This window comes from Sminthopsis crassicaudata, chromosome 1 (genome assembly GCF_048593235.1).
Source record: "Sminthopsis crassicaudata isolate SCR6 chromosome 1, ASM4859323v1, whole genome shotgun sequence".
NCBI lineage: Eukaryota > Metazoa > Chordata > Mammalia > Dasyuromorphia > Dasyuridae > Sminthopsis > Sminthopsis crassicaudata.
The window spans coordinates 668,522,209-668,549,372 of NC_133617.1; the positions used below are offsets into that span (position 1 = coordinate 668,522,209).

General features: G+C 42.3%; 1 protein-coding gene across 1 annotated transcript in view; it reads right to left on the minus strand.

Annotated features, from left to right (window-relative positions):
- The window catches only part of NCKIPSD (NCK interacting protein with SH3 domain), a 31,869-nt gene that overhangs the window by 1,885 nt on the left and 2,820 nt on the right, over positions 1 to 27,164 (minus strand). Inside the window, exons 2-12 of the mRNA XM_074283209.1 lie at positions 22,140 to 22,252; positions 15,548 to 15,749; positions 13,284 to 13,368; positions 11,751 to 12,334; positions 10,862 to 11,032; positions 9,036 to 9,122; positions 8,695 to 8,833; positions 8,404 to 8,484; positions 1,861 to 1,989; positions 1,542 to 1,634; positions 1,120 to 1,292 (exon numbers count right to left, since the gene is read on the minus strand). Of these exons, the coding sequence (XP_074139310.1) occupies positions 1,120 to 1,292; positions 1,542 to 1,634; positions 1,861 to 1,989; positions 8,404 to 8,484; positions 8,695 to 8,833; positions 9,036 to 9,122; positions 10,862 to 11,032; positions 11,751 to 12,334; positions 13,284 to 13,368; positions 15,548 to 15,749; positions 22,140 to 22,252 (1,857 nt within the window). The remainder of the gene's footprint in view (positions 1 to 1,119; positions 1,293 to 1,541; positions 1,635 to 1,860; positions 1,990 to 8,403; positions 8,485 to 8,694; positions 8,834 to 9,035; positions 9,123 to 10,861; positions 11,033 to 11,750; positions 12,335 to 13,283; positions 13,369 to 15,547; positions 15,750 to 22,139; positions 22,253 to 27,164) is intronic.

Below are 27,164 nucleotides of genomic sequence, written 5' to 3' on the forward strand. Positions count from 1 at the left end.
TGTGTGTGTCTCAGTGTGTGTGTCTGTGTGTATATGTCTGTATGTGTGTGTCTGTGTGTATATGTCTGTATGTGTGTGTGTGTGTCTGAGTGTGTGTGTGTCTGTGTGTGTGTCTCAGTGTGTGTGTGTGAGTGTCTCAGTGTGTGTCTGTGTGTGTGTATATGTATGTCTGTGTGTGTGTCTCAGTGTGTGTGTGTCTGTATGTGTGTGTCTGTGTGTATATGTCTGTATGTGTGTGTCTGTGTGTGTGTGTCTCAGTGTGTGTGTGTCTGAGTGTGTGTGTGCCTGTGTGTGTGTCTCAGTGTGTGTATGAGTGTCTCAGTGTGTGTGTGTCTGTGTGTGTGTCTCAGTGTGTGTGTGTGTGTGTCTGAGTGTGTGTGTGCCTGTGTGTGTGTCTCAGTGTGTGTATGTGTGTGTCTGAGTGTGTGTGTCTGTGTGTATATGTATGTCTGTGTGTGTGTCTCAGTGTGTGTGTGTCTGTGTGTGTGTCTGTATGTGTGTGTCTGTGTGTATATGTCTGTATGTGTGTGTCTGTGTGTGTGTCTCAGTGTGTGTGTCTGAGTGTGTGTGTGCCTGTGTGTGTGTCTCAGTGTGTGTGTGAGTGTCTCAGTGTGTGTGTGAGTGTCTCAGTGTGTGTGTGTCTGTGTGTGTGTCTCAGTGTGTGTCTGAGTGTGTGTGTGCCTGTGTGTGTGTCTCAGTGTGTGTATGTGTGTGTCTGAGTGTGTGTGTGTCTGTGTGTATATGTATGTCTGTGTGTGTGTCTCAGTGTGTGTGTGTCTGTGTGTATATGTCTGTATGTGTGTCTGAGTGTATGTCTGTATGTGTGTGTCTGTGTGTGTGTCTGAGTGTGTGTGTGTCTGAGTGTGTCTGTGTGTCTGTGTGTATATGTCTGTATGTGTGTGTCTGTGTGTGTGTCTGAGTGTGTGTGTGTGTATCTGTGTGTGTGTCTCAGTGTGTATATGTCTGTATGTATGTGTCTGTGTGTGTGTCTGAGTGTGTGTGTGTCTGTGTCTGAGTGTGTGTCTGTGAGTATGTGTGTATGTGTGTGTGGGGGGTGTCTCTGTGTGTGTCCACGTAACTCCTCACAGGAAGCATTTGGGCAACCAACCCCGGGCCCACCTTGTCTCCAGGTGATAAGTCTGAGATATGCCGCACAATGATGTCAATCAAGGCCATCATGTCCGTGTGATAAAAGATGGAAGCCGTCTCCCGGGATGCAAACACATCCTGCAGGAACTTGAGGACCGAGTGAGAGGGCTGTGGCTGGTGCTTAAAGACGCGCACGGGGTCATCTGGAGACGGGGGTGAGAGTGGAGGCAGGACAGAGTCCCATCTGAGTATTGCTTCCTTCTTTACAGGCCTTGGTCACCATCTAAAGGTCCACTTCCCTCCCCTTCCAGGCACTTTCCCTTTTTTACATCCCCTAGCACCCCATGAGCCCTGGAGCAAGGGGAGTGAGGGCAGAGAAAAAGCATTTCCCTCCAGAATCCCCAGCACCTGCTCCCAAGACCTTGCAGGCCCTCCCCTCCCCTCCACCTTACCCCCTCTGTTCAGCAGCAACAACAGCTTCTCTGTGAAGATCTTGACATTTGAACGTTTGCTGACAGTGGTCATGATGACATTATTTTCTGGATCTGAAATAAAACCGGCTCAGAGAGACTGGCTGGGAGGAATCCAGGATGATGGGAGGTCATGTCCTGGAACTTTCCCTCCTCCCTCTAGGGACTATCTCCCCAACTTAATTAGGCCTTCACTGAGTGTATAAGGCCTCACGGGCTCCTTTAAAAGAGGGAAGGCTCATCTCTCATTCATAAAATGGGAGTTTTCTAAGCCCCTGGGGGTGATGGAGACTCCCCTCACCTGGAATGTGCAGATTGAAGGCCAGAAGCAGATTGACAAAGAGGTCAGGCAACTGGTCAGTTGTATCTGAGGGCAGACCATCCTCAACAACATCCAAAAGAAACTGGACAAAATGGGCACTGAGGTGCTCTGAATGGAGGAGGAAGGCACAAAGTCACACATGGTCCCGGTCCTCTCCCTGGGCCCCACACATAGCATCCATTCAATTCACTTTGGCTGGACAAACCAATCAAAGGCGCAGGAATGCCTGGGTCCCCAACTTCTGTCATTATGGTCTCCCCTGCCCCATTACCCCAAACACAGATTCCTGAAATACCTCCCTCTCCAGGTGTGTAAAGACAGACCCTCAGGACTTAAAAGGAGCTCAGAGGCCACATTTGGTCCAACTTGTACCTGAGAAGAAATCTCTTCTATAACATTCTCAACAAACAGTCATCCAGCTTGATAATTTTGAGTAATGGAGAAATCCCTCTCCGCTAAAGCAGCTTACTGCATTTTTGGCCAGCTGTCATTGTTAAAGAGTTTTCCTCAAGTCAAAATCCACCTCCCTGTAATTTCAACCTATTCCTATTTCTTTCTTTGGGGCCCAAGCAGAACAAATCTAATCCCTCTTCTGAGTTAGAGCTGCTTGAATGTGTTATGGGCCTACGTCTATCAATCACTATTAATATTTAGCTAGTATTAATAAATGGAAAACAGAGGAGAATAATAGAAAGGGCACTCAGATAATCTAGAACCCGGATTAGAATTTTAGTTCCCGCAATCAATAACTGTTTAATATTGATCTAGCTACTCAACCATCACAAGTCTCAACCTTCCCACTTGCAAAATGGTGACAATGTACACATCTGTGTAGCCTTTCTGCCCTGCACATATGTGTCCTGTATTTATCTGTCCATCCATGTGTGCCTGCGTCACTGCTTGTCTCAGACTGGGAAGAGCCCAAAGGTGGGGTCCAGATCTAGTTTATACTCAGTCCACAGCTACCTGAAGGGAGGAGGATGGCTTTGTACAGAAGTGGTCTCCTGGTCTCAGAAATCAGCACTAGTGTTGGGCCTCTGGGGGCTTGGGAGAGACATGGGACTATCAAAACATTTGAACCAGCAGGGTTTAAAACCTGAAGTTCTTAAAGAAACACACAGCATGAAGGAGATTCAGAGGTTCAGAGGAAGAAAGGAGACATCAGGAGATGAGAAAGAAGAATCTGCAGCACAGAAACAATAGGCAAAAGGAAAAAGAAAAAGAAAAGGTGGATTGAGCTGCAACAGTGAAGGGAGAAATGCAGGAGGGTCACTGGCACTTACAGGTATCTCAGGCTGAAACTATCAATTGTACCTGTACCTCTCCAAAGACCGAGGAAATTTCCAAGAAAAGACCTGTTCTTTCTCCAACTTCTTCCAGTACTTGTCTTTTAATAAATGCTGTTATATACTCTTCCTCAGCAAAGACTGTTTTTGCACTTTCTTTATATCCCCATTGTACTTAGCATAGTGTAGGGAACATGATAAATACTTAATAAGTGTTTACTGATTGATTTTACCCTGTATGTTTCTGGTAACCTGAATCTTTGCTACAATTGTAAAAAGGTCAGGGGATCAGCTAGAAATAATTATAAATTTAAATTAGGGAAGAGATAAACCTATGGCTAAATATTAGGAATGTTCTGAACTGGGGGCTCTGTGCTACTGAGATTATACTTTTAATTCCATAAAGCAGTGAAAGAGGGAATCAAAAGAGGAACACATAGATTTAGATTGCTGAGGGTATAGCTGATTAAATTGCCAGAAAAAAAGGTGGTTCGAGGAAAGGAGCATAATAAATACATTTCAGCCAAATGTACCTTTAACAATGACACCCCAAAACACAGTGTTACATACATAAAAATAAACATAAGGAGTTTGGGAGGAGCGAGGAGGCACTTGTTGTAGAAGGTGGTGCTTGATCTGAGTTTTAAAGGAAACAGGGCTAAGAGACTGGGGAAGGGTTACAGTGCATTCTGGACACAGGACAGAGACTGCGAGGAGACTGTGTGTATCCTGGTGAGGAATGCCAAGGAGTGCCATCAGTGTGTAAAGTGCAGTAACATATAATACAGCTAGAGGGCAAAGTCATGAAGGAATTTAAATGTTAAGCAATGGAGTTTATATTTGATTCTAATTACAACAGAGAAACACTGGCCTTTATTGAGTAACAGAATGGCATGGTTAGACTTGGCCATGACCAGCCCTCCTTTAAGGTCCAAGGGACACTAGCTTAGGGGAGGATTTAAAAGGACAATGGCACAATATTTCACTACTTTCTAATTTACTTAATATGTAACTTCAGACAAAAGGACACTGGGAATGGTGAAGACTAAGTAACTTCCCTAAACCAAAGTTGACCAGCGAAAAAATTTAACAAAACAAAAATAAAAAGTAGGAAGTCACAAATGGAGAATAAATCTTTAAAATTCTCCAACTATCACACCAAATTATAAGGTAACAAAATTGAAAACCTAACTGAAATGAGGGAATCTACCAAAAAAAAAAAAAAAAAAAAAAAAAAGCTAACAAAGTAGGAAACAAACAAAATAAATAACCAGACCTCAGGAAGAAAAATTAAATTAACTCACTGTAGAACAAGGGAAGGGGAGGTGAAACATCAGATCCCACTGAATTTACAAGTGAATTCTAGCAAGCAGTTAAACAAATAATCCTTATGTTATATAAACTTTTTTAAAATATAGAAAGAAGAAAAGGTAGTTTGATGGCTTGGTGGATAAAGTGTTAGTCTTGGAGTCAGGAAGATCCCAGTTCAAATTCCATCTTAGGTACTTACTAGCTGTGAGAATCCTGGGCAAGTCATTTAAACTCTATTTGCCAATTTCTTTTTCTTTTTTCTTTTTTAGATGAGACAAATTTTTTTAATTTTATTTTTTAAATTTAGATTTTAAATTTTTAAAAATTAAATAATGCTTTTTATTTACAAAATATATGCATGGGTAATTTTCATGCCTCAGTTTCTTCAACTATAAAATGGGATAGTAGCACTTATCTTACAGGATTGTTCTGAGAATCAAATGGGATAATATAATTAAAGCACTTTGCAGATTTAAAGTACTATATAAATACTAGGTATTATCACTAGCTTTTTCTTATTCCAAAGCCAGTTGAAACTTTGTTGGAAATCATTACAGATAACATGAATAACTTCATTACTGAAACCTGTCCATTTGTCTACACTTCCTCATCAGTGCATGAAAACTCATTTATTCATCTCTGATAGACTATTTCTATCACATTCCCACAAAAGAGTATTCAAATTTTTCTTGTCCTTTTCCCTACTACCAACTAGCCTACCACCATACTTCCCCATCAGATGATGTCATTTATTTTACTAAGATTGAGGACACCCACTGAGAACTTTCCCATCCTCCATACTTCAAAATCTGTATACTTCCCCCATCATCTTCTTATCTCAGAGGATGAGTTGGTTCTTCTTAATCTAAGCGGACTCCTTGCACCATGCCCTTGAGCCTTCTCCTTCCCATCTTATCTGGAGGTCTGCCCCAACTGATAATTCTCCCTCCCCGATCTTCAACCTTCCCTCTAACTTTGCTCTCTCTAGAATTTATCACAATATCTCTTTCCTTGACTTTACATCTCCTTCTTTATCACTCCCCAACACAGCATGTAATCTGGCTTCTGACCTCACCACAATAACAAGAACACACTTGTAAAGGTCCCCATTGACCTCTTTTTGTTTGTTTTTTCAATGCTTTTTGGTTTTTGCATTCACTCATTTTCTGACATATTCCATTCCCATATCAAACCCTTTCTTGTTACAAAGAAAAATAATAAAACTGACTGACAATGTGACCCAGCTAGCACATACAACCTTAAACCCCTGACATCTTTCACTTCTCCACAAAAAAGAGAGAAGCAAACTTCTGTTTCAAGACTTGTTCTCCAGGACCAAGAATGGACTGAATGATAAAATCTTAACTGCTAAATTCGAGGGGAGGTTTTTAGCCTTTTTTTTTTTTTTTTTTTTTTTTACATTTTCCCCACATATTGTTTACTCACTCAATCATTATTATTACTTATTCTATCCTCCTTACTCAGTACTTTCACTTCCCATGCCTAATGACATCGCCTTTTTTGTGATTTCATTGTGCTTAACTGTATTTTTCTTAATATCTTCTGCTGGCTCACAGTCTTCCCTTAATGAATTCCTAAGTATAACTGTCCCTAAAAAGTCTGTCCTAAGATTTTTTCCTATTCTTTCTATACTCTCTTTCGGTGATGTCATCCACTCTCATATGTCTGATTATCACCTCTACTGAAGTGACCCCTCCTAATCCATGTATCCAGCCCTTATATGCATTTCCCAGAACTCTTCCCCCAAATTCAGTTATCTGCTGGTTATGCTTCTAAAACTTAGCGTATTCAAAACATGATTCAATCTTCCCCACTTCTCTCCAAATCCAAAACTTTGAACTTCTTTAACTTCTTTACTTCTGTAAGGGCACTGTCATCCTTCCAGACATCTGGTTTCCTGAGTCAATGCAGCCTTGCCTGAGGGGACCACTTTCTCAGGCTGATCCTGACCCTGTCTAGGTACCAGGCCTTCACCCTTCTGCCCCGTAAAAGCTCCTATAGCTCCTGATCTAAAAGGAAAAACTTTCTATGTCCCTGTATGGTACTAGATTGCGGTAGCACATCCTGACAGGACTTTGGTAAAGCATATTTTCACTTGAGGCTTGATTTATGAAAAAAAATTGAGATTAGTTCTCTAATATATTGCTTACAGACATCAAATAAAACAGCCTGTACACTGCTGGGCCAGACCTGGGTTTAATCAACACCAAATGCATAGAGCTATGAAGAAAGCTCTTTGTAAAACAAAGATTGTAAACTACACGGACACCAGTTTAAGATCAATTTAATAAGTTTATCTTAAGTTTAAGATTCAATTCTACATAAGACTGAGGCCAGGATTGTAGCTCATATTTACATAGCATTTTAAAGTTTATCAAACAGTTTACATGTTATTTAATTTGATCTCATAAGTTCAGGAGGCAGCTCTTATTATTATCTTCCTTTTATAGATAAGGAAACTGAGGCAGAGAGGTTAAATGACTTGCCCAGAGTCACACAGCTGGGAAATGGCCATATTTGAATCCCAGGTCCAGAACCCCATCCACTAAGCCACCTTCTTCCACCGACGCCGACTGGAAACTGATCTACAACCTGTCATAGTAAAAGTCACTGGGGACTCAGAGACACCTTGTTACTTGCCCAAGGTCGAGTCCCTGGCAGGGTCAGAGATAAGTCCCACTGCCAAGGCTGGGCCTCAAACATCATACAGCCAGGTGATGCAGCAATGTTCTTGGAGTCAGGAAGACCCAAATTCAGAACCTGCCTCAGATGCTCACTAGCTGGGCAACTCCAAGCAAGTTCCTCAACCACTTAGTCTCCTCAACTGCAAAATAGGACGATAACAGTACCTACCTTGCAAGATTGCTGTGAGGATCAAATATGATCAAAGGAGATATGTAAAGTAATATGTTATATAATAATATAAAAATTATATATGACAATGCTACACAATAATAATAATGCTTATATAGCATTTCTGTGAGACACTGTGATCTTCACAACTCTGAGTAAGAAGCTATTAATATCCCATTTAATAAATGAGAAAAGTGAGATTTAGTTAAGTAATTTATCCAGGAATTGTTTGAGAATGAAATTTTCCTGACTCCAAGCCTGACGCTCTATCCACTGCACTATCTAGCTACTTCCTGTTAGCTATTATTACTGTGACTATTATTTTCATCATCACCATCATTCTAACTGGCATTTTTAATATTACCTGATATTTTGAAGAAATGTTTACTGAATTTTACCCTCAGCACAGAAATTTATGAAGCACAGAATGTTACATGCATGACAGGGAAAGACGGCCTTGGAGCAGGAGATATCACCTCAAATGAACACGGGCAAATGACTCAGGCCTTAGCTTAGGAAAGTTGGGAGCCTGGAAAGACGAGGCTAGCAGGGCCTCCTGTAGGCAGATAAGGAAGAGAGTCTGGGATAGGGATACAGAGTTAGGGATTCAGTGTTCATGAGTCCTAGAGATCTTCCTGCCAGATGTCTGGGAACTTCCTTTTTGCAAATATTTTGAAAACTTAATATAATTGGCTTCTTTTGTGATCTTATTATGCTTCAATTGTTATCAGCTAAGTTGCCCATGACACACAGCCAGTTTAAAAACCTCCAATCTAGTCTAACCTTGTTATTACATAGATGAGGAAATCTAGGCTGGAAAAAGTGAGATGACTCGTCTAAAATCACAGGGAAGAGGCAGCTGGGCCAGGATTAGAACTCAGACCTTCAGTCTCCAAAACCAGTACACTTTGCAAGGTACTATGCAGGCAAGGGAACCACCAGACTGGAGCAGAAAAAGCCAGAAGAAAAACCTTGCTTGAACAAGGCAGGCCCAGTCCCCACGTCCCAGGCGTCATCTGGCCTAGGGCAGTCCCCCTTCTCTCAGCCTTACCATAGTGGTGATAAGGGAGCGGCTCCCCCATAGAGAAGACCATGGTCAGGACCAAGGCTGAATAACACATCTTCTGGTGGTCTGTGGGAGGAAGAGAGTGAAATGTTCTCACTCAGTCTGAGCCCAGGCTGACCTTGGAGGAGGCGGCAAGGGAAGCCTTAGATTATTCCCAGGGAATCAGGTCTGAGGCTGGGGAGGGTAAAGAAAGCACAGGAAAAGTCCTGTACGTTAAGAGGGGGAGAAGGAGGAGCCCTGAGGGCTGGCCAAGGCTCGAGGGCCCTTGGTCCTCACCCTGTGTGTCTGTCTGCATGTCCCGAGCCAGCTCCATTGGCAAGATGGACGTGACCAGCGTAGAGATTACAGCCGCATCGAGGCTACACATGGCCCCAAAACACTTCAGGAGTAGCAGGCGGAGGGCAACCCGGTGCTCCTGAGGATGGAAGAAATGGTCAGTCCTGACCAGTGTCCACTCAGCCCATCCCCTACCTGCCCACAATACCCCCTCTGAATCCTGGGATTGAGGGAAAGCAGAAGTCAGACTCTCCACTCTCCAGAAGATCTCTCTCTCCACCCTTCTCAAGCAACCTTCCCTCTGTTCCCAGATCTGTGCAGCTCAACCCTACAGCCCGTACCATCTGATAATAGGCCACCAGAGACAGGACCGACTCAAACTCATTCTTCTGGCACATCTTCCTACAAACTTCTGGGTCTGCATCTGTCTGGAAAAGACAATGGAGGGACGCCTCACCCTCTGACCACAGGCAGAGATACATGCACTAATACATCTGCTGGGACCCTCAGGTGCTCCACCTCCAAATGGAAGGGATCTCTCCTTCACATTTTTAAAGGGCATTTTGTTCAGATCTTTTTTTTTTTTTTTTTTTTTGCTCCATTTCAGTTCACCTTGTTAGGCTGGGCTCTGGCAAGAATTGCCATCCCAGATCTCTGGACTAACTCCCTCACTCCTCCCAAGTAGACTATGAACTCCTTGAGGGCAGATATCTATTATTAGGAACAAGTCTCAAACATAGTAAAAGTCTTCGAGTCAGAATTCAGATTAATCTGAAAAACATAAATCAAGTCTACTTAGAACATTCTACATCGAGGATACAAAATACAAAAAACCAGCCCTTCGTGTCCAAGACACATATATTTTGATGGGATTCAAAATGTGTTCAGGTTAAATATAGCATAAGGTAGAGAACAAGTGAGGGGCAAAGAAGAGTTTTATAAACTTCTCTAAGATAATTTGTGGAAAGAGATCACTTCAGCTGAGGGGGATGGAAGAGGTTCATCCGAGCTGGTCTTTGGAGGGAGAGAAAAATTAAAACAGGTGGAAATGTGGACAGAACATAGTCCAAGTACGGAAGATGCCTTAAGCAAATACGGGGAACTGAAAGCCAGCATGGAGAGTGTGGCAAAGAGCTAGAAAGAGGCCCAGCTTGGCTGCAAAGCAGCATCCCTCCCAACTTCGATACCCTACGTTCTAAGGTTCCTTCCAGTCCTTAAATCATATAAAAGGCACAGGGAATCACTAAGTATTGCTAACTTCCAGTCCTCATCACCTTTCCCACAGACCACTGAATAGCCTTTTTTCCCCTTTCTGACCAAGTAACTTCCAGATTCATTTTTCCACCCAGGGCTGACCAGACGCTTCCCTGGCTACATATGGATCATCTCTAAAGTAGAACACCGACTTCTCAGTCTGTCAGTTAAAGCCATTCTTAGTCTGGCAGCCACCTAGCTTTCCTGACTACTTTCCCATCCCTCCCCCTCACAAGCTCTACATTCCTGCAAAACTAGGCTATCTGCTAGTCCCCCCATGGACAACACTTCACTTCTCCCTGAAACCAGAAGGCTCTCCCTCTTCATATCTACCGCTTAGAAGCGCTCAGGCGCCACCCCTGCTTGAGGCTTTTGCTCATTCCCCTCCCCCATTTTAATGCTCTCCCCCCCAGCTAACTTAGTTTATATATATTCATCTGTGCATCTATTGTGTCTCCCTAATCAACATCTATGAGATTCTGGAGGGCAGCGATCATCCTTTTTGTAACCCCAATATCTAGCGTGTGCTGGGCCCATGTGAGACACAATAAATGCTGATGATTTGAATTTTTTTTTAAGTGTCCATCTCCACCCCACCCCCGGCCCCTAACTGCGATCCTGCCAGGACAAGATTTCTCTGCTAAGAAAACTGCGTATTAGAGGTTATAGAATTCTGCTCAAGCAGACTCCTGGGAAGGAAGCATGAAAGCTCAAGCATGAAGCCTCAAAGATTTGAGGTCTAGTAGCTCTATCCCACAAAAGCATCTTTCTAGAAGTGTGTGTAAGCCTTCGTCACCATCCCTGGATCTCTTCCCCTTTCTTTCCCCTCCCGCCTCTGCTCCCCACTGCCCGGCCGATCGCCGCCCCGATCCCTCCCTGGGTCCCTCCCGCCTCTGGCTCCCCGGCTGCCCACCAAGATCCGAAGCAGCTCCTCCAGGTAGCAGCAGATGACATTCTCATCTTCGTAGAGCGCCCAGCTGCGCTGCTGGGCGTCATCCTTGCGCCGGGCTAAATCAGCGAAAATCACCTCCAGCCGGTGCTGGTCGTGACACACCTGGCCTGAGGGCAGGGCCGAGCTTAAGTCCTGCCCCGCCCCCAGGACCCAGACAAAGGAACGTCAGTAAGTGAGGTCTCCGCTGGCCCTCCCCAGCCACAGCCTCAGTTTCCTGGCTTGACCCCTTTGGGGACAGCTAGGTGTTACAGTGGATAGCGCACTAAACCTGGTCAGGAGGACCTGAGTTCAAATCCAGCCTCAGACACAATACTTTCCAGCCGTGTGACATTAGGCAAGTCACTTAACCCCAACTGGCCTCAGCAAATAAATAAAACTGACCTTTGACTCCAGAACCCTTCCTGGTACCTGCAGTTCTATGCAGCAGGAAAAGAAGGAATAAAAACAGCATCCATCTTCACCACGCCCACTCCCTGATTAACTCATTTCTCTCAGGGATGGACCCTCAGAAAATAGGCCTTCTCCTAGCTGCCCAGGCTGAGCATGGCTGTGCTGGGAAGGGGACTGTGCCTAGCTGGGTCCGCAGGCTCTGACAACCGCGGCGCTGGGGCTCTGGTTTGCTGCTCTTATTTTGCCCCACCTGAGAGCTCCCTGAAGCAGGACCCAGACCTGTTCTTGCTCTTCTGCCCCCCAAACTAAGCACCTGCTGAGGGTCAAATCTAAGCCTGTTTATTCTTCTCTGCCTTTTCTTCTGGATTGGACACAAAGTAGGGAGCCCGGTAAATAAATCCCAGTTGATGAGCTGCCATCCTGTTACCCATCTCTGCTCTTACCACCCTCCACCCTGTACCTTGCTCTCCACCAAGGAGATGAGGATCTGCTCCATGACACCTGCAACGGCCGGGACCGAGCTCTGGATATGTCCAACAACAACCCCAATGGCCACGCGACACAGGTCATGGCTTAGGCTGGTATTTCTTCGGACCAGTTCCATCAGTTCTGCACCAATTGAGGAAGGCACAGTCCCTGAGACCACAGGATCCTCTTCCTTCTTTATTGGCTCCTCTAGAGTTAGGGTGCTAATGGCCTTCAGCTCAGGAGCTGCAGTTGGAGCTGGGGCTGAAGCTGGGTCCGGGGTTGTTATAGGTACTTCCTCCTGCTCCTCCTTCTTAGGAAGGCCCTCCATGGTCCTGGGGGGCTCTGGAGAGGCGCTCTGGGTCTGTGGGGTGGGGGGTTGGGGAGCAGCACCCCGAGTGCTGCTTCGGCTCGGAATAGGAGGAGGTGTGTGGCTAGGGCTTGAGGCAGCCGTGGGGGGTCCTGGATCCACAGTGCTGGGTCCCGGGTACAGTGTGTCCAGGGAGGTGGTACTGACTGAGGAGTTGCTGGACAGGGAGCTGCCCCGAGCTGGAGCATCTGGACGAGCATCTGGACTCCCTACAGAAAGAGGACAGAAACCCTGACCCTTCAAATTCCCACCCACCGCCAGTCTTCCATCTCCTTTCTCCCCTAGCTGTCTGCTCTTCCACCTGGCTCCAAAGCTTCTGAGCTCAAGAGCTCTCTCTGTAAAGCAATCTGCAAACGTCAAAGCACCATATGTAGTTGACTCATTATTATCTTCCCTTCTCTCTTACTCTTCTGATTTTCTCTCTCTGTCTCTGTCATCATTTTCCCTTCTTCTTTTCACAGCTTGGGACAGGGAGATGGATGGGGGGTGTCTAAGGGGGAGTACTAGGGCAGCAGCTGCCCCAGGGGAATGTCAATCACAGAAGGATTGCGCTGGCCCAAGCTCAGTCACATATGCCGAAAGCATACAGGCACCTGGCTGACAGCAGGGAGATAACAGGAAAATAAGACAATTATTATGAATAGCAACATCTCACATTAAAACTTTAAAACTGACGAGCTATTTTACTTACCACAACCCTGTGGAGTAGTTAGTATTCATTTTGTGAATAAGAAAACTGAAGCTAGGGATAGAAGATGACTTGTCCTAGATGATACAGGATTTTAATCTACATTTCTGAATTCCAAGATCAATTGTTTTTCTATTATGCTGCCCGGAGGATATCAGCCCCTCCACACATGCACATATGGCAGCTGTCAACTCCCAACCCCCTCCCCCAACTCTACCCCAATCCAAACCAGTGATCTCAAGACATGGCTTACTGTGTCTAGATCAGGGCATTCTGGTCCAGAATTGGGGCAAAGGATAAAATAATTCCTGTTTCTAACCCTCAGAGCCAGCCCAGTGGTCCCAGGCAGAGTCTAAGGGGCTAACTCCCCCCCCCCCCCAGGAGGGCCCAATAAGGAGGCCCTGAGTTGTCTTGCCTCTCTCACTGTCCTTTTCCAGCACCCCACTCAACCTGCCCAAAAGCCCCTTTACCTCTCACAGAGCCCACTGGAATGGGCCGCCGTTTCCCTGGTGGGGGAGGCGTGATGGAGGCCACACGACGAGGATGTGGAGGGACCTGTAGGAAGAAGAGTAAGTCTGGAGCAGCAGCCTTCCAAAGCTGCTCAGCCCAACCTTTAAAAAAAAGGGTCCAGAAGATCCCCAGAGCCCTCTCCTTTCCAGCTCTGCCTTGATGACCAATGCTAGCCCCAATATGGTTCCCATTGCCACTACAACTCCTCATTTGGGCCTCAGTAAGCACAGAATCCTAAAATCTCAGAGCTGGGAGTCCAGCCTCCCAAACAGGACAGGCCTTCTTCCTCCAAAACCCTTTATAGATGATCATTCAGCCTTTGCTTGAATACTTCCAACACAGGGAAGTTGTTCCTTCATTATTCAGCCCATCACATTGCTGAATGTGATGAATGAAAAAAGATCTCTGGGTTCTGTCTTCGGTTGTCTTTCTTTTTCTCCAGATCAATGATATCACCAGTATAGGGAACACCCAATGTGGAAATGTACTCTCCCAGGACAATTCTGCCTTACAACTTATAGTCTGAGTTACCTGAGGCACTGACAGGCTCTTGTTCAGGGTAAGACTTGTACTTAGGTCTTCCTAACTCGGGATGACAGCTTCCTCTCCGCTCCACTATCCCCTCCACTCTAATTCATGTGCCTCCTGTGATGACTCCTATCGCTCCTACCTTTACTTTCTTGAGTTAATCAGAAATCGTTTAATGCCCCTTACACGCAGTAACCTTCAAACCTTTTCATTTTCTCCACTACATCTTCTCAGCTTGGTTCCTTCAAATGATCCCCACACAGCAGAAAATCCTTTCCTACCCTGGTTACCTCCCCTAGACAAGCCACAAGTTTCTGACACCCCTTCAAAATCTGAATCGACTCTCAAATAAGGAAAATACAGTTTCCCTCGGTCTGGGCGCTCTCTCTCTTTTTTTTTTTTTTTTTTTTTTTTTGAGGCTGGGGTTAAGTAACTTGCCCAGGGTCACACAACTAGGAAGTGTTAAGTGTCTGAGATAAGATTTGAACTCAGGTCCTCCTGAATTCAGGGCTGGTGCTCTATCCACTATGCCACCTAGCTGCCCCTGGGCACTCTCTTAATGAAGCTCAAGACCATATCAGCCTTCTGGGCTCTTATAACACACAAATGACTCACTGGAAATTTACAGGCCATTAAATTCTCCTCATCTTTTTTATAGACTAATAAAAATAATAATAACAAGCATCTGCATAGCACCTACTATGTGCCAGGAACTACACTCATTTGAACAACTCAGAGAGATAGTTGCTATTATTACCTCCATTTTCTAGTTGAGAAAGCTGAGGCAAATAGTAACTTGTTAGTCCAGGTCTAGTTATCTGGTTGCCTCTTGCCTCACCTCCTTCCCTACCCTAGTACAGCTGATCTTTGTTCCTGTTATATTTCATTTTATTAGCTTCACTCCATTGTTCTAGCCTGCTGAGGTCTTTTCGGAGTCTGATTTTGTCATCCAGCTGGAGTTCTATTTTTCCCAAGTAATCTGGAAATCTGCCATCCCCACTTTTATCCAAATCTAAAGCATTTACCAAAGACACATCTGGCTGACATCGACAATGCCCTAGTCCTTGCTTCCAGCCATTCTACCAGTTTCAAATACACTGAGCTTGATCATTATCTCTCCATCTTGTCCACAAGGGCATATAAGAGACTATCAAGGCCTTGCTGAAATATAGGCCTATGTGTGATCAGGCTCATTAGTTGGAATCCTGGCAAAAGAGAACAGCAGGCTAGTCTGGCACGACCTGTCCTTGATGAACTCTTGCCAGCTGCTAGTGATCCCACTCCCTTTTCAAAGAGCTTACAAATGATCTAGTCTAGAATCTTGCTGGTGATAGATCCTAAGCTTTCCATGTCTGCAGTTTTTAATTAGATCCTTGCCAATTGGGGACTGAACAGCCTAAACCCTTTAACTCAAAGGCTCCTAACCTTTTTTGTGTTATGGACACTCTTTGGCAGTCTGGTGGAGAACTAAGGATCCCCTTTCAAGAAAAAAGGTTTTTAAATCAATGAAGATAATTTTACATTTAAGGGAGAGTAGTGAAAGTAAAAATATGATTTTTCCCACCCAAATTATAGCTCCTCTACAATTCATCCACAAACAGACATCATTGGTGTTGTGTATCCCAGGTCTTGCTCTAGCTAAACTTACAGGATCTGCAGATTAACACGTCATCTTTATTGACCCACTCCCCAATACCTGGTAGGAAGCACTATCTCCCAGGAACTCAGAGCTGGGCAGGCTATGCTGCCTCTCATAGCTGGTCCTGCAGACCCCATTGGACTGTCTAGTGGTAGCAGTGTCCAGGTGGTGGTCACTTGATGAAGAAGTCATGGTCATCGGGCTCGGGGTTGCATGATTTTTGCGGAACAATGTTTCCTTCCTGTGATGGATCAGCTTCCTGCAGGGAGAGGAAAGTGTAGATACCTGGTATCCAGGCTTTAGATTTTGAGAAGCTCCATACTCAAGTATTACGGTTGGCTGAAGAGAAAAGAAATGAGATGAAGTGAAATCTTTTCACATTATACCTTTATGTGTAAAGGAATATAAATGTTGCTCTGCCTTTAAGGTACTATGATATGCTCAAGAAAGTCTTGGATTTAGAATCTGAGAACATGAAGTTTGACCTCAGTTTTGCATTCATTGGCTGCATGACCTTGAGCAAATTATTCAATCTCTGAGCCTGCTTCCATCTTTGGAAAACTGGGATAATGATACACATACTCTCTACCTCAAAAGAGAGTTATTTACAAACTTTAGCTTATCCTTAAAAGAAGGGATGATATTATTGTTAATCTTCCACTAAAGTCCCTCCCTGATAGCTCAGAAATGGCTTGGGGTTAAGGATGAGGGAAGGCATAAGTTCTGGCGGGTACTACCAAGTCACACAGGTTTCAGTACAGAACCTATGACGGAATGAGCATCTGTCAACCATGGCCCAACTTTGCTACACTTAGAGAGGTTTGGCACCAGGATGGCTACAGAGTGATGCATTTCTTTGTCCAAAGAGCACCAATCAAGTTACACAGGGGCTGGGATTTGCATCAGTGGGGGAAGGGCCCTTGTTCTAAGATATTATTTAGTTTCAGGGACTAACGATTCATGAGGGTCAGGACCTGACAGCTATCTTTGTTCTGCCAATGAGCTGAAGGCTGATGACCTCCCAGTGATTTAAAGCTTCTTTTATTATTATTGTTATTACAGCTTTTTATTTTCAAAACATATGCATAGATAATTTTCTTTTCTTTTTTTTTCCCCCGAGACTGGGGTTAAGTGACTTGCCCAGGGTCACACAGCTAGGAAGTGTTAAGTGTCTGAGACCAGATCTGAACTCGGGTCCTCCTGAATTCAAGGCTGGTGCTCTATCCACTGAGCCACCTAGATGCCCCGAATAGATAATTTTCAACATTCACTCTTGCAAAACCTTGTGTTCCAAATTTTTTCCCTCCCTCCCTCCATTCCTTCCCCTTGATGGCAAGTAATCCAATACATGTTAAACATGTACAATTCTCTAACATTTTTTCCACATTTATCATGCTGCATAAGAAAAATCAGATCAAAAAGAAAAAAAGAGAGAAAACAAAATTCAAACAAATAACAACAAAAAAGTGAAAATGCTATGTTATGATCCACACTCAGTCTCCACAGTCCTCCACAGTCTATCTGTTGCAGATGGCTCCCTTCATTACAAACAAAACCACTGGAACAGGCCTGAATCATCTCATTGTTGAAAAGAGCCACATCCATCAGAATTTATCATTGTATAATCTTGCTGTTATTAAGGCTTCTCTTTATGTACTTCTGTGAGCTCTTTGGTTCCCATTTTTGAAGTGTTAGGAAAAATTTATCCTGGGGATCTGCCCCTACACCAAGGGAAGGGAGAAGGATTCACTATAGGATCAAGGAATGAAGTACAAAATGGCAGATTCCTTACTGGGTGAGAGGGAGACTAAAATTGTAGAATGGACCCATTTTAAAATTTAATTTAATTTTTTAATAAATTCATTGTCCTTGTAGATCAATCCCAAATCAATCTAGGGGTTCTGTGGCAGTCTTTGTAAGAACCTAGAGGGAGGGAGCTAGATGTTCCAAACCATGGTAAGAACAAATTGCCAATAAGATGATGGGGATGGCTAATTATGAATATTGAAGGAGATGTGGGGAAAACTGGGAACTAATGCACTGTTGGTAGAGTTGTGAAGTGATCCAACCATTCTAGAGAACAATCTGGAACTATGCCCCCAGACCTATAAAATTCTGTATACCTTTTGATCCAGCAGTCCCACTACTGGGTCAATTTCCCAAAGAGATAATAAAAAAGGGATAAGGACCCATATGTGCAAAAATGTTCATAGCAGTTCTTTTTGTAATGGCAAGGAACTGGAAACTGAGTGGCTGTTAGGGAATAGCTGAATAAATTATGGTATATGAATATAATGGAATATTATTGTTCTATTAAAAAATAGTGAGCAGGCAGATTCTAGAAACACCGGGAAAGACCTGTATGATCTGATGCTGAGTGAAGTGAGCAAAACCAGGAGAACATTGTACACAATAACAATAAGATTATGTGATGATCAACTGTGATGGACTTGGCTGTTCCCAACAAGGCAGTGATTCAAGGCAATTCTAATAAACATGGAATGGAAAATGCCAATCACATCCAGAAAGAACTATGGATACTGAATGTGAATTAAAGCATACTATTTTCACCAGTGAGGGGGGCAACTCTCCACCAATCAGTGGCAGAGAAGGCACCAAGCTGCATTACTAAAGGGAATTTCCTCACCAGGAATTCCCTATACCAATGAAATTCTAGGTCTACTCTCTATCCTAATTATAGATCAGGAAATCAGCTGATTTAAATAACTGGCTATATAAGATTACAAAAGCTATTAAAGAAAGAATCAGGATTCTAACTCTAACTTAATCTAACAGATCATGCTGAGTTTATATATCATATGACTTAAGAGCTAGGAAAAAAATTAGAAAGAATCTTAGTTCAATCTTCATTTTACATATGAAGAAACTAAGGTATACGAGATGGATGCACTTTTTTTTTTTTTTTGACCATTAACAGTAGTTCCTGTTTTTCTAACATTAACAAACAACCTCCCTCATACCGACTTTTAGAAATACATACTGTAGGAGCTATCCCCATTTTGTTGAAAAAGAAACTGAAGCCCCAGGTAAGAAAGTGACTTACTAGGTGACAGAGCTATTAAGCCCTGAAGCTTCTTCTGATGTCAAGGTAGGAGTTTTTTCTAATATATCATGGGGTTTCCATTCCACCACAGCTATATAAGGTCTTATATAATAATAGCTTTTTATTTTCAAAATACATGCAAAGATAGTTTCCAATATTCACCCTTGCAAATTCGGATTCCAAATTTTTCTCCCTTCCTTCAAACAATAAATACTCCAACATTGGTTAAATATGTGCAATTCCTCTAAACATATTTCCACATTTGTCATGCTGCACAAGAAAAATCAGATCAAAAAGGGAAAAATGAGAAAATAACCAAGCAAGCAAACAACAACAAAAAAGGTGAAAATATTATGTTATGATCCACATTCAGTCTCCAGAGTTTTCTCTCTGGGTGCAGATGGTTCTCTCCATCTCAAGTCTATTGGAATTGGCTCATTGTTGCAAAGAACCAAGTCCATAACAGTTGATCATCATATAATCTTCTTGTTGTTGTGTTGTTGTTTGGTTCTACTCACTTCACTTAGCCTCAATTCATATAAGTCTCTTCAGGCTTTTCTGAAATCAGTCTAACGATTATTTCTTATAGAATAACAATATTCCATTATATTCATATTATGTAAGGTCTATGCTATTGCATGCCCCTAACTCAGCCCATCAAATCCTGCATGGTTGGGGGTCACAGGATCCTAGAATTTAGCACTGGAAGGGACATTAGCTGTCATCTAAATCGATCCCATAATTAAAAAAACAAAACAAAACAGATAAGAATATATAAAGGCTGATGCAGGGGAAGACAGATCTGCTCAAGGTCCTATAACTTTTAGTTATTTTTTTTTAGTTTTTAACTAATAATTTTTCCTATTACACAAATTCTCCATTTGAGTCCAACTGGCCTCCCAGCTATTCACCATAAAAGACATTTCATCTTTCAGCTCTATCTCCTTGCACAAGTTGGCTCCCACCCCCCAAATCCGCTTTCTTCTTCCCCTCTCTTCTTCTCAGAATCCCTAGTTACCTTTAAGGCTTCCCAAGATCCCCTCACTTACTGACCTTGTCTCCATCCTGAAACTATTCTGTATTTATTGCAAATATATATACTTGTGTACATTTTATGTACCTGGGACTTCTTCAAAGTCAGGATTTGCTTTTGTCATTGTATCCCTAAGCACAGAACCTTGAGTATCTAGTAGGTGCATAATGAACACTTGTGGATCAAAATGAAGGAATCTAGGATGTGAACTCCAAAACTGGTGCCTTTTCCAGGGCACCATGTTGCTGCTGCTGCCATGCCCCCCACCTCTTCCAGGCCTTGCACCAACCTCTGGGGAACGTGACATGACCCAGACAGGTCAGGCTGGCTAGCCCCTATCCACATGTAGAGTCTTTGGTGAGGGGTTTACAGAGGGACAAAGACAATTCCATGACTCCTGTTTGAGCCCATGTGCCTCCTGACCTCTCTTATAAACCTCCACAATACTTCCTGCACCTAGTTCTTCTCTGCTCCTACATTGTTATTTCCTGCTTGCATCAATTAATCAACAGACATTTCTTAAGCATCCATACCATGTGTCTACTTTGTAGACACAAAGTAAAACAGTCCCTGACTTCATGGAACTTAATTCTCTTGTGGAAGATGTAATAGTGGGAAATGTATATCAATATATATGAAATATATAAAATGTGTATTGTAACATATATGAAATATATTATATAGATATGTATATAGATATATATGAAATATATATGTGTAATGTAGGCAGGTTCAGGAAGAAGGACTCTAAAGCTGGAGGGAACTGGAATGCATCATATAGAAGAAAAGTGGTGCTTGAGTTAAAACTTGGAAGAAACCCAGAGTCTGGGGGCAGGGACACAGAGGAGACAAGGGAGCATTTTCTAGATGCATTATCATTATAGCTGTAATGGCTTCTTAACTTGCCTCTGGCTTTGAAGCTCTTCCAGCCTCAACCCATTCTTCCCATAACTGCCAAAATTCTTCCTAAAACACAGTATCACAGTATTTGCTCAAATAATTTCAGGGTCTTTCCACTGTATATAAAACAAATCTTCAACACCCTTCTCTAAACCAGGGTGTCTTAAAACTTTTTTCATTCTGACCCTTTTTCACCTAAGAAATTTTTATGCAACTCCGGTTACATGGGTATATAAAATAGGAATACAAACCAAACATTTACTAATAATAAATCATATTTCATGACCCCATATGGGTCATGACTAAGAAGCTTTGCTCTAAACCATTTCCTATTTCCAGTCTTTTTTCATACATCTTCCCTTTAAATTAATATCTCCTTTATATCAAACTTAGATATTTTCTGACCTCGCCCTTCCTTCTTCTGCGCCCTCCCTTCCCCTGAGTCCTGACTGACTCAGATTGAATGTTAATAGCAGTCATTTCTGAGTTGGCCAGAAACCCTGAGAGTCTTCCCCTCTCAGATTCATTCATTCAGTCATTCTTTTATTTATTTACTTATTCATTCATTCATTTGTTTATTTATTCATGAGGGGGAAGGAGAGTCTTTGCCTCAATTGCTACTTAGCCTTAATCACTGAATGCGTGCAGCCCTCAGTCAAACTGGGACTTGTTGAAGACCTTAGATTAAAAAGGTCCAAGATCTCCCACTATATCCAGGGCCATCTCCAGTCCTGATCTCTCTCTGGCCACTGAACCCAGATGACTCTGGAGGGGAAAGTGGAGCCTTTGCCCAGCCCTCCCTCACTTCAATCCAACTCACTTGCATGTCAGGGCATCCCTCCCTGATTCCAGGGTCTTATTGGAGAACAAAGGACAAACAACAAGAAGACTGAAGTGCACACTGCCTCCTTTCTGCCTGCGAAATTCTTTTATTCCTTCAAGGCTCAGGGATCCAAGGACCTCTCTTCCATAAAGTTACCCTTGATTCTTCTCCCTTCTCAAATCATTTTGTTTGATCTCTTTTCCATAGTTTTTTAGGACACAATAGGCATTTAATAAATGTTTTTTGAATTGAAGTGAGACTTAGCAAAAAGAACACATTTTGAGGTTAAAAGGCATGAATTTGAGCCCTGGCTCTGCTGGTAGTTTGTGTATCTCCTTGACCAAGTTATTTCCCCTCCGAAAGCTTCAATTTCCTCAGTAAATGGGACTAATAACATGTGTTTTGCCCACCTCGTGGGATCCTTGAAGGCAGTATAAATTTAATAAATGACGCCCAGCTCTGAAAAAACTACAGCAAAGGACATACCAGGAGAGTGCTGTGAGCCTGTGATCCCCACAGGAGGGAGACTGAGGCTGGTGGATTGTTTGACCTCAGGAGTTCTGATTGGCAGTGGATAAACCAATCAGAAGACTTACTGGGCTAGCTAAGGCGGGCCAAACCAGCCAGAAAGATGCAGCTGATTAAAGCACCAGGGCCAATTATACCTTTTCAGCCCAGGAAAGAATTGAACCAAAACCAATCTCCCCCTTCACTACCCTCCCAAAAAAAGAGGGGTGGGGGAAAGGAGTAGAGGTGAATGAAGGGAAAAGAAAGTGGACACCACAGGGCCTCCTTCCCTCCCTCCTCGGTGCTGCTGGCCCCCACTCACTGCAGGACATCCCGCTGCTCCAGGTTGTACTTGCCCCCATTCCTCATGGCGGAATTGTGCACCGCTTCAATGGCTCGGTCAATGGACTGGATGACGACATCTTGCTCTAAACCCTGGAGAGGGAAAACAGAAGAAGTAAAGCTAGGCCCTGGGAATAATGTGTATTTTTAGACTTGTTGAAAGGGGCTGAGCTGTGGACCCCTGATTCCACTAGGGCCTAGCACCAGAAGCAGTAGCAGAGAGGACCCAATGCAAGGGAGCAGGAGACCTGGGTTTGAGTCTTGGTTTGGGCACTAACTCTACTTGACTAGGCAAGTCACTGCTCTGTGGACCTCAATTTCATCATTTAGAAAGTGAAGAGGCTACATCCATTGGAAAATGGCTAAGCCAACTGTGAGGAAATTATTACTGTGTTATCACAGAAATAACAAAAAAAAATTAAACAGTGACTGAAATATAGTAGATGTTGATAAATATTTCTAGATTGATATTTTTAAAAAACACAACATTTTCAGATAAACTTTGGGAAGACTTCTATGAACTGATGAAAAAAAAGCTAGGAGAACCAAGAAAATAATATATACTACAACAATGTGAATGGAAAGAACAAAAAGTGCTCTATATATAATTACAATGACCAAATTTGGTCCATTTGTTGTTCAGTTTCAGTCACATGACTCTTTGGGACCTCATTTGGGGTTTTCTTGACAAAGAAGCTGGAATGGTTTGCAATTTCCTTCTTCAGCTCATTTTACAAGTGAAGAGTTAAGTGATTTTCATAAGGTCACAAAGCCAATAAGTGTGTGAGGCTGGATTTGAACTCAGATCTTCCTGACTCCAAGCCTAGTGCTCTATCCAGTACATTACTAGCTGCTCTTTGGTCCTAGAAAGGGGAAAGGATGACTGTCCCCCCTTCTTTTTGAATATGGGGGATAATAGTTTTGGAATGTCATATCTACTCTTAGGCACAGCTGATGAATTATAGGATTGGTCTTGCTGAATAGCCTCTTCTTCCTCCTTTTTTTTTTTTTTTTTTTTTTACATCTTTGCTCAATGATTGATTCATTAAGTGAGGAAAGGGACAGAGATAGATTTCAAAATAAGTTGTAAAAACAAAACAAAACAAAGAAAAAGCCCAATTACAATAAAGAGAAAAAACAAAGGAGCTGGAAGAGACTGTCTAGTCTAGATCCTTAGATTTTTAATTTTATCTTTCCAAATATAGGCATTCTACATTCTAAGATCTCTTCCAGCTCTGGTATTTCATGTTCTGTGTACTAAAAATGCCTCATAGGCCTGAGATGTGCTATTCTGAGGTCTCTTCCATACAGTCTATGCTGAATAGTGAAAAAGGATGGCTATGACTCTGAAAAAATAAGCAGCATCATGCAATGGGAAAAGAACAAAATGAACATGGGTTCTACTCCCACCTGAGCTACTGAGCATTATTTGTCTTTAGGCTCTCCTCTTCTTCAGCTATCAGGTTTCCTTCCCTATAAAATGAAGCTATCAGCCTGGAAGATGTCTAAGATTCCTTCCAGCTTCCACATTCTGTTTTACAAAATTAATAGTTGGCTCCATAAAAGGTCCAGCACTGACTTCTCCCTTTTGTCCCTTATTCTTCCCCCTTCCAGTGACCCTAAGAAGATCCTCAATGGTACAAATCTCCTGGAAACACAGATATTCCTGAAGGAATCACAAAATGTGAAGTTTGAAAGGGATTTTCATTGGTCATCTATTCTAGTCTACACAAAAAAAGAGATCCATACTACAACCCACCCAATAAGTGTGAAGTGAATTCTGTGTGACTTCCAAAATGGGTAGAATGGGGTGAACTACTACCTCTTAGAACAGCACATTATTTAGAGGTAGACTTAAAAACAGATTTTAAAAATATTTTTTAATTTCAGAAGAAATTTTTAATTTAGAAGAAATGTCCATGACATTCAAGGCCACAGACTAAAGCTATAATCAGGGACTCATGGAGTTAGTACAACATTATGCATAAAGAAGCCTGGTCTGGGAGTTAGGAATCCTGCTTATTAGTCCTAACTGTCTATCAATATATTTAAACCTACTGCTATTGATGGAATTCATCTGTTATAGTACCTGATGAGAAATGAACTTCAATGTTTTCAACCTGTAGTTATTGGGGAAATGGGAGTCATTGAAGAGGATTTGGCAAAGTAAGCGGTCCTTAGTGTCCAGAGTTGGGGTTCAGGAACTGTCAAGTTAACTCTGAGAGTTATCCTTCACTCTGACTAGACTCTGGGGGGGAAGAGAGGAGTTCAGAGTGAAGTGAAAGGCAAGAATTTTGAAACAAAAGGGGACAAGGATTGGTGAGATGATATGAATGATGGAGCATAGCATGGAACAGCACTGCACCATAAGAAATGACAGATATGAAGAATTCATAAAAACTAAGAAAGATTTATATGAACTAATGCAAAGAAAGAAAACCTGGGAGAACGTTTCATTGGGTGGCAAAAATCATGCAAAGGAAAACAATGCTGACAGACTGAAGAATTCAGATCGATACAGTGTCCAATCATAACATCAGAGGACTCATGGGAAAAATGCTTCCAGCCTCTTAGCAGAATGGTACTTCATGATATACATTTTTAGCCACCACCAATGTATTAACAAAGTTGACTTGATTGTAATTATTTTGTTACAAGGAAGATACCCAACAAGTATTTGGATTTTTAAAATCCATTTTTAAAGCATCAATAAAACTTTTTTTGGTAATGAACATGAACTTTATCAACTGAATGTGTGACAAATCAGAGCAAGAATTAGCCTACGAGAGCATTATATTATGGGGAAAATTTTATTTAACAAGGTCTTTTTCTCTTTCCAAGCATATCTGTGCAGTTAGCTGTTGGATAGCCACCAGCATTGTGATTACGCCACTTATAGTTATAACAGATAAAATGATGATAAAGATTACTTGTAATAATGCCCCAGTTTTTCATATATGATACTGGTTCTCAGCTTTCATAATACAAAGCATTTCAGAGAAAAAAAAGAGAATTATGCATTTAAATTTGGTCCTAGTCTTCAACTGCATATATGCTGAACTAATAGATGATAAAATTTTGATTATCCAATCATACTTAGGCTTTTCTTTTTTCTCTAAACATTTTTATTTATTTACTTTTGTAATAACTTTTTATTTTTCAAAATATATGCAAAGATAGTTTTCAACATTTGCCCCTGCAAAACCTTGTGTTCCATATTTTTCCTACCTCCTGCCTCACCTCCCCCCTTCCCTACACATCAAGCATCCAATATAGGTTAAACGTGTAATTCTTCTAAACATATTTCCACAAATAAAACATTTTTAAAATAGATTTTTAAATAAGCCAAAATAAGCTCCTTAAGGAAACAGATGGAGCAGAGGTGAGCCTAGAACCACCAAAGAGAAAATTCTTTAGGGCAGTAACAATTCCCACTTCTAGAATGCTTTACAAAAGTATTTTCCTCCCAGCTACCCTGCATTAAGCCAGAATTATCCTCATTTTACAGATGAGAAACCTGAAGCAAAGAATGCACTTACTATGTGAACAGAGCCAGAACTCAAATTTGGGCCTTCTAGTTCAACTGATGGAAATGGAGATGTTTAGCCTAGAAAAAGAAGCCTTAGAGAGGATGGGATAGCTGTTGTCAAATATCAGAAGGGCTGTCAGAGAAGAATTCAATTTCTTCTAGTTAGTCTCAGAAAACAGAGCTATAAGCAATGGGTAGAAAAGTCTCTATAGAGGTCCACGATAAAGAAAAACTTGCTAAAAGAGCTCTTTAAACATTGTACACAACAACAAGAAGATTATGTGATCATCAACTCTGATGGATTCAACAATGAAGTGATTCAGGCCAATTCTAATAGATGTAATGGAGAGAGCCAGCTGCATTAGGGAAAAGACTGTGGGAACTCAAGGTGGATCACAACATAGTATTTTCACCTTTTTTGTTGTTGTTTGTTTGCTCATTTTTTTCTCTTTTTTTTTTCCTTTTTAATCTGATTTTTCTTGTGCAATATGATAATTGTGGAACTATGTATAGAAGAATTGCTGTCTAGGGGAGGAAGGAGAGGGAAGGGAGGGAAAAATTTAGAACACAAGGCTTTGCAAGGGTGAATGTTGAAAATTATTTTTGCATATATTTTGAAGATAAAAAGCTATTATTAAAAAAATGTCAAAGAGCTTTTTAGAAGTGAGAAGGGTTCCCTTAGGAAATAGTGGCTGCTTCATTTCGGAAAGTCTTCAAGTAGAAGTGAGATGACTGCTAGTCAGGAATATTATCAGGGATTTCCTGTTCACAGGTGAAGTGTGAGATTCCTCCCAGTTCTTGCTCCTAAACCCAATTATCCTTCCACTACAAGTTAATAAATACATATCAGATAAACTGGCCCAGCAAGATAAAAGGACAATCCTTTTAGAATTCTAGAAGGAGCCATAATCACTGAAATCTCCAAGGAGGTGAAAGTGACTTTAAAGTCAAAAGATAGTCTAAAGCGCAGGAAAGAAGTCTCTGTAAGCCAGATATATATGGGCCTTCATCATTCAGGAAGAACCAGAGAATACCAGTGGCGGTAGAATTAGAACTCAGAGCAGTATTGAGCCAGAGAAGGATAGCTACAGGTACTCCATTTCTTGCCCCCCCCCCTTCCCAGTGCCCCAACACTGTGGCCACCCTCAAAAGCAGCTCTAGGAAGGCCTTCAGCCAGACAAAGCTGAAGCAAGGCTTCGAGGAGGCTGGGACCAGGAGCTGGCAGGAAATAGGACAAAGGCCCCTCCTGGGTCTGGCAGTCTAGTCACCTTTGGACTTGCATTTATGCTTCATTATCTTGGCACTTCCTCGTGGGATTACAAGATTTCGAGGAGAAAGGACCTCAGAGAGCATTTGAGCTACATGGTCTCATCTCCATCATTTTACAGATGAAAAAACAGGCCCAGAGAACAGAAGCAATTGGGTAAAGTCACTCCATTAGTAACTGGCAGAGCCTGATTGCTCCTTTCTCCCGTG